The sequence below is a fragment of the Ambystoma mexicanum genome, chromosome 6p (genome assembly GCF_040938575.1).
Source record: "Ambystoma mexicanum isolate Mex_15411 chromosome 6p, UKY_AmexF1_1, whole genome shotgun sequence".
NCBI lineage: Eukaryota > Metazoa > Chordata > Amphibia > Caudata > Ambystomatidae > Ambystoma > Ambystoma mexicanum.
In genome coordinates this window covers 689221585-689238753 of record NC_090935.1, presented here as the reverse complement: position 1 = coordinate 689238753, position 17169 = coordinate 689221585, and the positions used below count along the sequence as shown (strand labels likewise).

At 43.3% G+C, this 17169-nt stretch overlaps 1 protein-coding gene across 1 annotated transcript in view; it reads left to right on the top strand.

Annotated features, from left to right (window-relative positions):
* HAPLN1 (hyaluronan and proteoglycan link protein 1) overlaps nucleotides 1–17169 on the top strand; it is a 361453-nt gene that overhangs the window by 267913 nt on the left and 76371 nt on the right. Inside the window, exon 4 of the mRNA XM_069627579.1 lies at nucleotides 15577–15879. Coding sequence (XP_069483680.1) covers nucleotides 15577–15879 — 303 coding nt within the window. The remainder of the gene's footprint in view (nucleotides 1–15576; nucleotides 15880–17169) is intronic.

Genomic DNA, 17169 nt, shown 5'->3' with positions numbered 1-17169 from the left:
AATATGCTTCATGTGAGTTCCCTATCCTACCAGCCTCAGACATTTACGGTTTGTTCCAACAAATTACTCTGGGTGGCCAGTACACCAGGAGACATCAGTTAAGGCAAGAGGTACACCAGGAGACATCAGTTAAGGCTAGAGGTTTGCCCAGGTTTACAAACACATCTATAGATAGAAACCAGGTGGCTGATGCTTGTCTGCGTAATTGAGGATATCTGGGCATCCAGGCATGTTTTACCAGCTGTACCCAACCTTTGTTCAGTTACTAAATGGGATTTGGCATTTACTAAATTGGTCTACTCCTGAACCTTTATGACAGGTTTCGGAACCCCAAGGCATGATGGGTGCATGAATCACCACAACTGCCACGGTTCAAATTGCATGATCTTGCATTCCCACCCTTCCCCGATATATGAAGGACAGTTTTAACATCAGGCAATTAAAAAGTCGAAGGTACCTTTTGCAGACAGATATTACAGTACCACCCACTTATTTTTAGTGCTATAACTCCAGCTGAAATCATGCCCATTTTCTTTAGGGACATCAGATCTCAATGGTAGGTTTAGAAAGAGTAAATGAGGGCCAGAAAAGTAAGGTCTGACAAAGGATATTGCCCCACAATCTAAATAGCTACCTTTTTTGTATTTCTGCAACGAACTTGGGGTTGGTCACCCTAAGTTACCTGGGGGACCCCAGATGTGGACCCCTTGCTCTCTGTGCTCAGAGAAGCACAGCTCCACCTCACTGATAAAGCCCAACAAGGCTGAAACATGTGTCTGGGGTAGCTGGTGGTACTCTTGTTCAAAGGAGGGTTGCCTGGCATTTCAGCGATGGTTGCGGACTCTCAGAGTGGGAAACAAAACACAGAACAGGTTATCATGCCATGTTCTTTCTAAAAAGGGGCGCTTGCTACCTTTTTTGTATATCGGCATGGACTGTGCGTAACCAGAGAAAAGGAATCATGAATGAGATAACCTGCCATGGTTTATAGTCACTTATAGGTTATGCACTTGCTTTATTGCAAAATTTAATTTAACACATTTTAGCAAGCTCTTACATGGATAAACAATAAGGAAAATAGAACACCTTTGTATGAGCGTGATACACATAAAATATATCATAAGTACCGGTGGTATCATCACTGTGATGCTGGAAATGCATTGGAAGGACAGGGCCTCCATATCCTTGTCCTTTATTGCCTTATCATGTATGTTCTGTCTTGATTTCACCGCAGGAGTTCACTGTGGGAAGAGCTCTTCCTCTTTTTGGTTTGGTGACCAGACCCTTGGGATACTCTTATGGCACCCATGGGTACGACCCTGTACTCCTAGTGTATGTTTTTGGGCACCTGTGTGTGGCCAACAGAGCAGGGCATGGGCTGGTGGCAGCTCATGCTGAATTTGACAGGTGCTCTGAATATCCTCCATTTTGGGGATCCCCAGGCCCTGCCATTGGAATCCGTTGATTCCTGATAGGAACAAGATGGCCCCTATGGGCTCTTGCTTTCTATTGCCTGTTATCTTATTTTACCCGAAGTCCCGGGAAGCCCTGACTCTGTCCCTTCCCCCTGACTGGCTGTTGGGTGGAAGATCCATATGGTATTGTGGGGAAGTCCAGGCTACACTGGCTGGAGCCTTCACAATGACTGTATGTTGTGGGTACGCCATTGGGGTGGGACCTGGGTGAATTGAGTGTGTGACGAATAGGCATTTCCTGTTATGGGTGTCTAGTATCTGGTGTTTGACACAATAACTGAGATAGCCCTGCCCAAAACTGGTATGAATGCAGTGTGTAGTGCTCAATGGCAGATTACTTGTCCAAATCAACATTCTGTGTTGTGAGTGTCTTAATGGGGAAGAATGGCCTGAATGCATTGTGAGTCTGGTTGGCTGACTGACTGCCCGAGTGCCCTTCTGAGTGATTTGTTGCGTGCGACCCAGCAGAGTGAATGGTAGATCAACAGTATATCTGGGGGCCTCTCACTGCTAGAAATCATTCAGAATCTGAAGTTGATACTTGATACTTACTCTCGAACCCGAGCCTGAAGAACAAGGTTAACCGCTGTTCCCTTTGTTGCAATCTGAAAGCTGCTGTGCTTTCAAGAACTGATCCAAGAGAGGACCTTGCTAGGAGACCTCTTACCGAGCTACGAGGGACCATCATGCACCAGCTGATCTTTGCCAAAGCTCCCTGGAAGACAGACCTACGAAAGGCTGCCGACCGGAGAAGGGGACCACTGAGGAGAACGAAGAGAAGCCCCGGACAGCAGTCCACTGTCGCCGACCAGCTTCGCCGGCTGGAGCCACAGTGCTCCCTTTGCCTAAGAACATTTGATCCAAGGACTCCCTTGTTCATCATCGTCGACCGCTTTCGCCCTGACCGAGAAAGTCAAGGCCGCCGACGACCGAGGATAATCCGCCAGTGGGTTACCTGCCACTCGAAGACCTCAGAGACGCCGACAAAGCTCCTGAAGCCAGCCATGGTCCCATCCCATTCGCCAACGACCCGACGCCCTTGCTGGGCCAAAGTTCTTAATTTACTTTTTCCAGCAACAAACTATCGTCATCGAGGTGCACCGCATGTCTCTTCTTCACAGGACGTTCACAAGCTTTTGTCAACGAGCACCGCGAAGATCGAAGCTGCTCCCTCAACAACAAATGTTCACCTCTTTCTTCACTGAATCTCGACGACCCTGGGCTTGTAGTGCATCTTCATTTACAGGTTGCCCAGGTGGGGGGATACTCATACAGAACTGTGCCTAGCGGTAGGGGCCCAGTATTCTGCCAATTGTCTTACCAACTTGTTTTCCTCCTAAATCTATGCTTGATATCGTTTTCCTGTGTTGATTCATATGCTATTTGAACTGAGTACAGTTGATGCATTTTAATGGAATCAGAGTATTAGTTGTACCACCTTGAACTGTATATAGTTACCATTTTAGAATTGTCAGAGCACAAATTGTGTTATTGTGATTGTGTATATAATGCGAACCTTATTTATGTAAAGAACTATGTTATCACTAACATAGTCTGTGGACATTCCTTTATGGGTGCTTGGGGACTACACTCTTCTTAAGAACCAGCCCGTATCACTTACTGAGAGCTAGGTCTTGATTGCTCGCCCACGTTTTATCAAATAGAGAATCTTGGCTGGGGTCCTTTGTGCCTCTCCTCTACCATATATAGAGCAGGAGTACAGACACCCCCCTCCGGTGCTTTACAGTCGCTCTGATGCTTTTTACACTTATCATATTTAAGAATCGATTTGCGGGAAAGATGTTTCCAAATCAAAAGAATAACCTGCAGGAAACGTGTCAGTGGTTGCGCACAGCAATGCGGAAAGCAAGCGCTGTGTTTACATTCCAGATATGCAGAGCCGTGAATTTTCAAAATGCAGCGGAAAAGTGGGCTTGATATACTTTGTTCCTCACCAGAACAACATCTTTGCTCTCATTTTGAAGGAAGGAGACAACCCCTCTTCCCCGAATTACTTACCTAAAACTCCCCAACCCCAGCCGATTTAATTACAGCCGAATGGATCCCTATGCGTTGAGCCAATAGCTCCATCTGCTCCAAACGGAAATCCAAGAGGGCCCTTAATGAATTCCTTACTGTCCCACACGACCTCCCATTGGAAGTCACGTGCAGCGGGGCTCTGCACGGTGTTGCGTGCCGCAGCACGTGGGGCCCGGGGAGATGCTTTATGAGGCCTGCTCTATTTTTACAATGAGTGATTCTCAGGTCAGCTACGTGGACCAAAAGAAGCGCAGCCAACTGGGCCCATAGTCTAAACAGCCTTCAAAAGGAGCTTAACAAATGTTTGAAGGGGAGGCATTATCACTGTAAAATCACGAGGCGGGGAGGGATGCAAATGGACGCGTTGGCAGGTTTCCGCTGTAAAATTCCCAGCCTTAGTAAGCTCTGTGATTGTTAAATGTAGAGCAATATAATGCGATGGGGCTGGATGCGATCCTTTTCACTCTTCGGCTGATCATATGGAACGGGGTTTTCAATACAATTCTCATGTACCATATGCATATGCATTAAAACTGAAAATGTATACTGCATATATGTGTGCATATTTTAAGCTTAACAGTATATTAGAGTATGAGGACAGCAGTGAACATCATTTCGAGTTGTGATGCCAGTAACAGAGCCACTGTGCAGAGAGAGGCATTGCAGAAGTATCTCTGTAGGTTATACCACCACTTGCATTTGAAGTGCAAGACCGCTCTGTGTGCGGAGTGCTCAATTGCTGCACACCCTGTTGTGAATCAGTAAAAGTGCCTTTCGGGGCAAATTATCCCTAAATCGCTGCTTTCTTTGAAGAGTGTCGCTCAGGTGTATTGGGGTAGTCGGGATTTCTTGACAAAGTAGGTCTGAAACACATGCAGGTGGGCCTAAGGCAGGGGTCCCTGCAAACCTGGGTGACCAGATTTAAAAAGTTAATAACCGGGATAGGGCAACTAACATAAAAGTAGGACTAACTCTTGAAAGTGGCTGACAAGGCACCACACTTCCTTAGCGTTTGGAGGAGAAGGGGCTTTAAATGTTACTGTTCAAATAAACATATATTAGAATTAATGTATCTCAAACGAACACTATCTTAAGTTGTAAAATGCAGCATTTCTTCTGTGCGAGATTGTGCATTACTGCCTGCCAGCTAGCCAGCTATGAAGACCTACTACCAAAAACCGTGACCACTGCAGTTTCCAACGGAAACTTAATCTTGAGAAAGAGGGACAGAGCCCCAAATTCCGGGACAGTCCCGGCAGAACCGGGACGTCTGGTCACCCAACTGCAAACTAATGGAGAGACTTGTATTTAGCGTGCTCCCAATATAAGAAAATGTTTGAGCTTTTAAAGCACAGTGTATACTTTTTACTTAAAAGTTAAAAAGGCACTAATCGCCAAGATAGCCACTTCCATTGAACTATAATGGAAAGTGATATGAGACCAAAAACATGTCCTGAGTTTTCAAGACAAACAATAAAAGACATTGTGTGGGAGCAACAGGTATCATCAAGGGCTAGCAAAGCGAGGAAAATGCAGGATTAGCAGGAGAAAGAATATCCAAACAGGTGGATTTAGCAAAGGAGACTGTGGGGGAAGATGGCAGATATTCGAGAACATTTTACAGACATACTTAGGTACAATGGTGGATACATTCATATGTAGCCTTCTGGTCTATGGTCTATGGTTTATAGTCTTTTATACAGCCCTAACGGCCGAGGCATCAAAGCGCTGTTTCAAGAATTAGAGCAGAAATATGCAGCCTGAAGAGGACAGATGAAATAGGAACGTTTTCAATTCTTTCCAAAAAGTTATGATGCTGCGTCTGCTCTGTAAATCCGATGGTTAAGCTTTCCAAAGCTTGGCTGCAAGTAATAGGAAGGATTAGCACCCTGCAACGTTTTAACAATGCTCTACCAGAAAGGAAGCATTTACTGAACTTAAATTCCACAAAGGGGAATACCGCTGAAATATTCTAGAAATGTAGCTTGGCCCAGTTTTTTGCAGAGGTTTGAAAACTAATTTAAGTGCTTTGAACCAAATTCTGTTTGCCAGTTCACTGCGGTAGAATAGGGAGCTTTGGCTGTTCTGGTCCTTCGGTTTCTGTGAGGCCCACTAATGAGGATTCATGCATAGGACGGTTTCATTCAGGGTGTGCTCTCCCAGCTTAGGAGTCTCCGGTGCAGAGTGGTGGGTCCTGAACCACTGCAGAGGTTACTCCCAATTTGCCCTGTGAGTGGTAGGGGACAGATCATGATTCTGTCTCAGATGATCCCTTCTGCACCTCAGTACAACTCTCCCAAAGGAAGACCACATATCAGGAAGTGGGGTATCACTTGCATCAGAGCAAACAAGACACCGCCAATCTAATTTGCACTCTGATGGAAAGTCCTTCAGAAGAAGCATGTCTCTGAAGAACTCCATTGACCCTGCTCATTTCAAAAGGGATGTTCTTCACTGGCTGCATGATGCAGGGTAAGACAACGACACCAAGATATTCCACCACCAAGGTGAAGGCATGGTAGCTCTAAGAGATGACTTGGGTGGGTAACAAAGGAGGCGTACAACCAGCCCCCTTACATACTGGGTCAGAAGATCAAAGACTCCATGTATGGCTAGGCTGTTGCAGCTGACTGTTTTCACCATTAGTTGCTGTGATGTGGGCCTAGGGGTTGCTTGTGCGCAGGGAAGATTTGATGTTAGGTGTGGGTCAATTGAGGCATCAGTTTTGGTCTCCATTGCAGTCCTGATTATTATGGATACCAACCAGAGCTCAACAATAGGCTGCCAAATATGAATGGACCTCTACTTTAGCACCCAAAACCAGTAAATTTCACAATGACGCAGGAAATAGAAGAGTCATTCATTTTTTAATGTTTTTACCAGCAAGAGTCTGAACTTAACATGATGGAAGCCAAAGGATGTCATCTCCACCAAGGTCAGACTATCTAGAGGAGGTTCCACAGCAAGTTAGACAGCACAGGAGACTGCAACATGTCCAGCACAGAGGGAGGACATTTTGGAGGATGCAGATCAGTTGCAGATCACCAGCTTCTACAAACTTCATGGGCCTGTCCAACAGTGTAAATGTCTGCAAAATGTTTGTGCTAACCATCTCATGGATGGGAGACACCTTGGAAGGGCCTGACCTGTCAAAAAAGCACAGATCTTCAGCTTGAAGAAGATGGCATTGAGAACGGTTCTCATAGCAGCATCCCAATGTGGCCTCCATTTTCCAGTGCTTGACTAAATAATTGGCTTTATATCCCCTCCTGACATATAAAAACCTGTACCACATCTCACCTTTGAGGGAGCCTGTATGACCTAGACTCTGAGTGTCCATTCAATGCTGCATTGACAGCTGAAATGCACTTATGTTACCTGGTTTGGATATGTATTGTGAGAAACCTGAGGGTATTCTCACTCCTACTCCCCCTGTATCCTCTGCTCAAGTGGTCAGGTAAAGGTCATTGCTCTTGGATCCCGCCCCTGGCATTGGAGAAGCGACGGAGGATCACCTGGGTGGAGGGTCCTTGGGGATTGGCAGTGGGATGCCCACAGGAGTGATATGCTATCCCCCTTTTCCTGTTGAGGCCCAACCTTACCCTCCACAAACCTTCATGGGTTACTAGAAAGCTATTCCCCTCATTTTCCCATATGTGCCATTTGACAGTACTTGTACGAGGAAGGGGCGTCTAAGAGTAATGAACACAACACTATTTCACCACTTTAGTACTGGGATGAGGAAGATGCCTGCAAAGTGCGGCGAAGGTCAGGCATGTCCCTTTAATTATGGTCACGCTAATCTAATTAGACAACCATACCTGCAGCCTGTCAAGGGGTTGCAGGTCTATAAAGGGAGACTGAGAAGAGGAATGGGGAGGCATGTGTGGGTGAGACCAGCAGGGGACCTGGATTGAGAAGAGGCAGACATGGTGGGACTGAAGAAGGAGCCAGGATGCCGCTGGATATCCCAGAGGACTTGCGGGTCCCAGAGCAAGTGGGCTGTGGACTTGCCGCTGGTCTTGGAGCCTCCATGGTAGAGAGTGGGTAGCAGGAGCTACGATAAAACCTGAAGAAGAAAGGACGCTGCCCACCTCCACAGAGAAGCATTCGAATTGCCAGCGGGCAGAGGGAAACACTTGGCAGATGAGCGGAGCTAGGAAAAGGAGACACAGATAGCCGGTGAGTGTTGGGGAAGGTGCTCGAACACCGGGGAGGCCCACGAAAGTAAGCAAACAAATGCATATTGAATATTAAACTGAATGGAAACTTCAAATTAAGATAAACAAATGCATATTGAATGCCGAACTGAATGGAAACTTAAAATGAAGCACAACAAAAGCATATTGAATACCGAACTGAATGGAAATGTATTATTAAGCAAACCAAATGCATATTGAATACAGAATTGAACGGAAACAACATTAAGCAACATGAATGCCTATTGAATATCGAATTGAATGAAACCCTGAAGTGAAGCATATCAAATATTGAATGGAATACAACTTTAGAGTCCAAACTAATAAAGAGGATATTGTGAAAGGTGAGGTGTGAACAAACCCCCTCAAAGTGAACATGTATGAATTAATGCAGTGCAGAAAGGCCAAAGACTGGAAAGATTTGTGCGACACGTGATGGCAGAGCCAAGAGGCTGACAAGGAAGATGCAGAGGAGTGTAAATCAGCACATAAATGCCAAAACACAGATAAAGAGGAACTGAGTGAAGGTGGCTTGGTACACACGGTTAAATGCCAAACAACCTGTGTGGGCTCAAAAGCGCCGGAATCAAGGTTGTGCAACCTTTGATGGGTGGAGAGTGCTGTCTAACAGCTGCACCTAGACCAGTGAGCCATGAATGCTGAAAACCAAGGACATTGCGAAATAAACTAATGACGAGCACTGTAAGTGAACTGGTGAGGCAGATCAGAAAGAGGGTCAGGTTGACTTTGAATGGTGTTACTCTTTTTGAAAAGACTGAAAGAAGTATAATTGGTGAAAATGAAGTCTTGGGGAAGGGAACCCTGAGACTTGAGAAATTGCACGTGTTGTCTTGAGGACAGAGAATCAAGATACTTTTGTTTTCTGAACTGTATCACAGTAAACTTGAGAAAGGTAATCCTGAGGCATTTGTCGAACTTCCTCACTCTTGGGGAAGGTGAGATGAAAGAGAGCTGCAAGCTGGAAGAAGCTCAGAACTTTGAGTTAAACACTATTTAATTTACTTTGCCATCCCTACACATTGTTTAGCTTTAGTTGTGAGGGCAAGTATAGGTTTTGCACACAGACAGACTTTTAAGTGGAACTCTTTAACTCAGACTTTCCTTAGTTTTGTTCAGGTAGGGAATTCCCACCTTAGCATAGGTCAAGTTAGGCCTTCTTCCATCCTGACGTTTGATTTAATAATTTTATGTTGAACTTTATGTCTGTTGTCTGTGTCTTGCTTTATGATGCCTTCACAGTATTTGGGTGCCTGTAACTCGCTAACCTCCCCAATATAGTGCCAAGCGCTCCTCTGGGGAGAGCCAGTGAACGTGGATAACAGCATGTGACACTTTTCTACGTTTTACAGGAGGAAAACAGCCAACAAGGGCATCAAGCAAATGAAACTGCACTGTAAAAATCAGGTTAGTCATTTTGACCACCATACAGTCCAAAATCCAACCTTGTGGTAAAAATATGTTTACAATGGCTAGGAATTAAACTGAAACTGGAAAAATCAGATATCCCTGTCAGCAGCCTGTTTTGGTTACACAACATAAATGTTAAATACACTTAAGGTGAAGAAAAAGGTGGGACAGGTTCACCCTGCAGCAATATCCACATGGAATGCATCACAAGAACATCAATAGGGGACAGGTTCCCCTGAATTGATAGACTTAGGGATCAAAATGTGAAAATGAAATGAGAGACAGAAGAAGACCTTGCTAACTTAGAAAGAAATCAGCATCACATAGACAGTGAGCATGCATGCTGGGAATGGAATTGAAAGAGAAGGGTTGTATTCACATTGGAAGCTAGAAATGTGCTGTTGATGCTCGACAAGTCCCACCCATTTTGGTGCATTTTTTGGAATCAGCAAAATGAAATCCCAACTATATAATGAAATGATGGTATAAACACATATTGTAAGTAATACAACAGCTCTACCATACTTAAATAATACATTGCAATCATAGTGTGCGTGATCTTCTAAATCATCTACCCTTTGGGTCTCATCACGAGTCCGGCGGTAACCCTTAAATGCGACAATAACGCTATTACCACCGCATTTAATGGTCTGCCAAATCATGGGCTTCGCGGATTTACCCCCAGCTCTGAGCTGGGGCAGATATGCTATTTTGCCGATTTTCAGCGCTATTACCGTTGGCGGTAATACCACCGGTGATAATAGCGCCGAACATTCCACATTGGGCCAATGGGGAATGGGACATTCCCAAATGGGCCCAATAGGGAATGGGGACTTTCTGTTCCACCAAACCTGTGATACAGCACTAAAAGCGCCAGGGGGGTTGGCGTAGGGCTAATAGCCCCAGCGGTAATGCCGCTGGGGTTAGGGCCCAACTCGTGATGAGGCCCTTTGTCCTTATGTGGGTCACAAAACGCTTCAGAAACGTGACCATTCGTGTAACATGTGGGTACTTTATCCTATATATTACTGCACAACACTCCAATGCATGAACCTGCATGGTTCACACATAATACAACCCATAAATCAGTCAGCATATAAAGTTGCCCATCACACACAAGCACAACTCTCTTTTTTTGGGTAAACCTTAGAAAGGAAGCATGTTTTACAAGTGCTCTACATAGAAATGAAGTTCTCACTTTCATGATCTCATCCAAAAGGCGATCTAATTGCAATAGGTCTGGTTTGTGTAACTGTCACCCATTGTTATTGCATAGCCCATTGGATTTCAAAACTGTTCAAGGTGCCAGAAAATGAAGAAACCCAATCTCTGGTTTAGTACTTCTCAACATTTCTCTGGTCATACCAGACCTTAAAGTCACACATTAATATTTTAAATAGGGACATTTACTTGACAATCTGGACACTCCGACCTACTCTTTCTTGTAAGAAAATCATCCCTTTGTTTTTTAAAGGAGGTTTTCCATTTCAATTCCTACATAGAATTTGCATCGTTGAGCCCTTAGATTCACATTTAGAATAGCCATATTTTGATTGGCTTTCCTACTCCCTGCTATTCTAGCTACACTCGCTGGCTGGCGATTCATGTGGTGGAGTGCACCAGAGAGATGTTGCATGTACGAAGAAGGACCTCTCTCTGGTGCATGCCTCTGACAGGGCGGACGCAGGATTAATGCTCCCACAATCAATTAACCCAAGGACACAGTACTGCACTTTGACTATGCATACGCTGAAGCCATCCTGCATAAACACGTGGGCATGCAACACAGTGCCTTACATCGGTGTAACGGATGGTAGGACATGTCTCAAAGCAGATCAGGGCCTGTGAGATGATGTCAAAGAATCTAGTGTGTGTGGTCAGTCATGCAGCTGAGTTCTAGATCGTCTCTTTGAGTTGAATAAGGTATTCAGCCATGATGGTTTTAGCATCCAATATGGATGGCAGAACTCTATGGCATCACTTGTTTTAGGAGCTTAGAATGAAAAGTAAGGAGCAAGTGACTGTATGTACCTGCTCCTGTGAGGGCAGATGTCTAGCTAGCTGAAAGCAGAACTCCATGATTGTGAAATTGTATTAATGAAGAAGGACGCACACATAAAGATAAAGAGCAGGCCCGGAAAGTGGGCACTCACTGGTCCTTTCTGTTCACAGTGGCGTTACACTTTCCCCCATGTTACCAAGTATATAAACACCTGTTTTACCAATGGCCATTCATCTTTCTGCAATACATTTACATGGCCATCAACCAAATATGAGAAATAACAATAATAATATGAAAAAACCCACAACTAAACATAATAGCACTAATACTACTACTACTAATAATAACAATAATATACCTTTATAAACCAAGGGAGGGTAAGTAGTGTGGGACAATGACCCACCCTCGGGCTGATACATTAGAGAAGGATCAGTGTCCCAACCAATGGCAACCTATCCCAAGGACTAGGAGGCTACTGGGCATACTTGTATTTGCATAACATGTTTTGGAATAGTGGCTGTTAAGAATTCGTTTTAAGGTGAGGGAAAGAAATACACAAGATGCTTTAATAAATTACATGTGATTTTATTTTGTGATATTTAAATGAAAGGTTTGTCTATATAAGGAAAGAACTTTTATTGTAAACTTGGTTCAACAGTAACAGTTGCAGCATGAGCTTGCATCAGTCTATGGACCAAGTGAGAGGTCAGTATCATGGGCTAATGACTCGTTCCCAAGTTATGCCCAGAGACGAATCTGAGGGGCTGGGTAAGGAACACAGCTTTGTTCCTGTTAAGGAACCCGTTCTTGATTGAATCTGTGCGGAGCTCCTGAAGGTGTCCCATTAACTCACCAGTGGGATCTATCTGAATCTGATTATAATGTTCAGAATTTTCCAATAGAGCTGAGACCATTCTGATTTACTGCTGGTTGCCAATTATTACTATACCCCCGCCTTTATTGGCAGGCTTTATTACTATTTGTCTATTGAAGGCAAGGCCTTTTAGAGCCCAGCATTCCTCATTGGTCCTGTTGTTACATTATCAAAGTCATTGAGTGTTTCATAGAGGGAGGGCAGATCTATCTTTTATTATTATTTTCTCAAACGTAATGATCTCTGCTGGGATTTTATCTTCAGTAAAGGAGTAAAGATTGATTTGGGTAGCACATCTGTATTGGCATCTTCTACATCACCTTCCCTTGTGTCAAAGAAGGTACTGAGCGGGACAGTCAAATGTCTGTAATTCCAACTCTAACTGATTCCGATTGTTGTCCTGGTTGGGCACAAAGCTCAGGCCCTGTGATAGAACACTCATCTCAGGTACAGTCATTTGGAAGCTGGGCAATCAAATATTGTGAGATTCACCAAGGATATCCCCTGTTCATTGTATTGTACTGGTTCTGCCATACTCACCCTCCTTCGGTGTCCCTCCTGGGGAGGGGGGAGAGCATCAACCACGCTGGTGGTCATGGCCAAAAAAATCTGATTTTCATTGTTCATTTGGTCTGCATTCTCTGTGCGTGATGCCTCCTCTGCTGAAGAGCTGCTGGTGTCGGAGAAGGAAACACATGTTATCCTGTTTAAAGAAAGGGATATGAGGAGGAAGGTAATATGCCACACCATATGGACATGTTATCTCTATTGAGAAAACACTAATGTCTCTCTTCAGTTTTGTGAACTTTTTCAAAAGGTTGCTATTTTTCGATACTTCCACTTCCTTATTAACTGCCTCCAGTTTCCCTTTGGCATCAGTAATTAGGGCATTGTGTAGAAAGGCATACACCTGGAGGTCTAATTCCTGCTTGATATTGGCCGCTAGTCTCTCGGCTGTATTTTTCTGTATGCAACATTAGTTCTCAGCTACACTTCGTAGGTAACTGACTGAATCCCGCTTTACAGTTCTCATCTTCAAAGAAGAGGACCGGTTTTGTCTCTATTTGCAGACCCAGTGGGATTCAATTACGACACAAATATTATTTTAAAAGATGGCCATAGAGTTATGTCCTAAACCCCTTCTTCTTTGTCCTTTTTAGCCTTTTCCACTGTAACAGTAACTTCACCAGTGATAATGGTGGGCAAATTGTCAAGGATTGGCAGCCCACATAGAGTGGACTGTATTTGTTCTTCAATAAAGCTCAATATGTCCAGTTCAGATAGTCTTGTTCCCCTGGTCTCACCCGGGCACTATGTGGATGCCCACTACTCAGCCATAGTACTCAAGAAAAAATGGTTTAATTAATATGCACATGCAATCTTGATTTACTAAACCAACCATTAGTCAGTTACCCTTCATACACAATGAGTTCTTTACTCTGGTTTGGCCTGTTACGAGACAAGGAGAAACATGGAATAGGGAAAAGGTAATATTCCTACAGTCCTCGATAAATAGACTTTGCTTGCCCAGGCACCTGTGACTCCCCAATGCTCTTTTACTTTATTTAGAGTTCCCCTTCAATGGAATTGGGAAAACCAGTTTGTATATAATTATCATTAGACACAATGCATGTATTGTATTGGAAAAGTATTCATACTTAGACAGGTATACCAAATTCAAAAGCAGTGTTTTAATCTATACCATTTCCTCAAGGTTCATACACATTAGTGTGCGCTTATATGAGATATACAAATGTGCTGGTTCCATTTCTATTCCAACCTGCACTGGTATGTATGCGTTACCCACTTACTGTAGAATGACAGGTGCATTAAAATATAGCATTGAAAAATGTTCACCACTTGCATCTTCCTGGCAAATCAATAAGGCACTCATCCATATGCCTTTAATTCATCTGGGTGAATGATCCCAACCGAATATGTTTCGGAACAGTTTGGATTTTATACCTGGGTTCTGATCCAACTCTTGGTATGACAGGGACAGATCACAGAGTCCTTGCACACAGCGGCAAAAGGCATGGAAACCCAGTATCTGCCCATGTTTCCATGTGTTTCAGTAAATGTGTGGTAAGTCTTGAGTAATCTCTGTCTCAGGCTGAGAAGTGCAATGGAAACTGATATAGGACACACGACAGTTGCCAGTGCACAATTGGCTGCAGCCTGATTTCTCCTGGAAAGTAGTGGTGTGCTGGTATGAAAATGCCATTTCCTGCATACTAGCTCATGAAGGTCTTGCATTATGCTTGAACCTCACCCTGAACCTCCATTTTGGAATTTTGCCATGAGGTCCTATTCCATGCAGGAATGCCTTCACAATAATGGTACAGATGTGATAAAAACATGGAATGCCTTGCTGTGCTTTCTCTCTCTGATTTTGCACCCATCAATATGAAGCTCTAAGATTGCATTGAATTTGAGTTCATGGGCCAGAGCTTTGAAAGTTCCCCCCGACCCCCATTATCTATTTCTGTAAAGAATGTTGTACATCTACATTTCATGATGTTTCAATAAATGAGTGAGAATCAAACAATTGAATATGAGAAAGTACTCACACAAACCTTATGACTGGCAAAGTCTGTATGCTAAGCATTGATGTGAGTTTTACCAGACATTGCCAGCGGATGATACTCTTGACAGTTATTTCATGTTCTTTAATCCATGTGGCTAGGTCACTTGGGCTAATACTCTCCAGCAATTCCTTGCTTCAAGTGCGGAGTTTAGTTTCGTGTTTATCGTTTGTTTTGATTTCTGCCATATAATATAGCATACTAAGCCAGTAAACGGATGTGTGTGTTAATGAGATGTGCTTGAATGTGCTTTCAATTTCTTAGAACTGTAAAGTTAAGCTTCAACTCACCAACACAGCTAAGGAACTGGTATAGCCACAACTGATCCTGTCACCTTCTATGCACTGCCAAGGAGATGACAGGTGGTAATGAAAGATGAGTGAGCCATCCTTTTGGAAGCATGGCATCCCATGAGTAGTTCATGACAGGTCTTTAGTAATCCAACGTACAGCCATCTTGCAGCTATAACATGCCTTGTGGGTTTGACCACAGTTCAGAATGAAATTGATTAAGCTCAACTACTTTAAGGTCTTGTAGAGATACTAAGAGTTGGTATACTAACTCATGAAGGGCCCGAAGCCAGGGCTCTGTGGTGATCGGAACTGAGATTGCAAGAGACAGAGGCACCATCAGTTTTGTAGATCATGCAATTATGTCCCTGGAGAACTGTAGACAAGCATCTACACCAAGTAAGGCCTGCATCAGAAATAACCATACAGAATTATGATAATGTATTTATTGACAATTTCTTTTAGTTGATTTTGGCGATTTGTCAAAGAAGGAAATTAACTCTTCAACAATTGTTGAAAATGCATGTACTGCTAAGCCATGTGTCTGCTTAAGTATGCAAAAAACATGTCAAACAGTTTGGGGCTATGGACAGCTCATCAATGGGTTATGTTGCCCACACTGTACTGTGTTTTCTAATTTCATGCTGTATATCTGAAATTCTGCTATGCTCTTATTGTCCCAGGTGTCGTTTACCCTTTCTATCCAAGAATGGGTCGCTACAACCTGAACTTCCCTGAGGCACAGCAAGCTTGCCAGGATCAAGACTCTATCATCGCCTCGTTTGACCAGCTCTATGATGCCTGGAGGTCGGGTCTGGATTGGTGCAATGCCGGCTGGCTCAGTGACGGATCCGTGCAGTATCCCATCACCAATCCTCGAGAGCCTTGTGGCGGTAGAAACACTGTTCCGGGCGTCAGGAATTATGGCTATCGGGACAAGGATAAAAGCAGATATGATGTCTTCTGTTTCACATCAAACTTCAAAGGTAAGAGTTTATGAAGTGTTCCACAGGATCAAAGAGAGGAGTGGTCATTTCTAAGTCTACTTGCTGAAACTTTAGCCATATTTTGGAATGGGTTGCGTAAATCTTAATCAGTGACCCGCAGTATTAGCCATTGAAGTATGGCACTCAAGAATGAAGCCAAAATACCCTTCCAAAAAGCACCATGTGCATGGTTGATATAGGAGATTTAGGAGCCCTAACTATGCCGCATACAGAAATGTGAATCCACGTAGGGGTTCTTTGTCTATAGAGAGTCAGAAGCTTGTACACAGAGCCCCTTTAAAAGGTCACTTAAATAGAAGTGACATGCAATACCTTATTTGCACAATTCTCAGCAGTTTGTGTTCTGCTTAAAACACCACCACTATTCTCTCTATTATATCTCCATGGTTTCCTTCTTTGTGTTCATTGAGTTTTTTTTTCTGCATTTCGTATCTCTTTTCCTCTTTGTTCCCCTATGTATATCTTCTTCTTCACTGAACAATATTATTTCATGCAATTACATGATTTCACCTTTAGTCTGCCCCCTTTTTTTTCTCTGGTCTTGTATTGCTATTTTACACTTTTTCTCCGAATTCTTGCTTCTCATTGCTTGTTGAATTTTAATTTAATTGTGTAATTTACTCTATGCCCTATCATATTCTTAGTCTCTCGTGTACACATACACAAGGGTTGTGCTGAGCAGTGCCTTACACTATCAATTAGTGAACGTTGACTGTTAATTTATCTGCAAAATAGCTGTGCAGGGATATGTTGACACCACTAACATATTGCAGTCTAATGATGTGCTATGTTTTTACTACAAGTGAATTATAATGACACAGCTTTTTTTTTGATAAAAAAAAACTACAATCATATGCACAATTATTGGAGGCGTTAGTCAAGACACCCTTGTTTTGTGTATGGGACACAATATCCCTTACTGTACCTATAAAGTATATCGCATGTCACCAAGGCCATCTGTCACTATGTCATGCTTAAAACCTTTAACGTTACTTTCAGTATCCTTAACAAGAAAAAAACTTGTATGAAGCACCACTAAAATAATAATTGACCAGTTGCTTGAAATGATATATATACTATTAGCATGCATTGTAATTATCTTTTTATTGCATGTCTGTTAGACTACGGTGTGACAGAGGGCCATTTACCTCACTGTGTTTCAAAGCCACAATAATGTCAGTAAGGAACTACACAAATGTAACATAGCATAACATTGCTCAATTAATAGCAACATATTCCATATAGACTATTGGTACACCAAACTCCTTC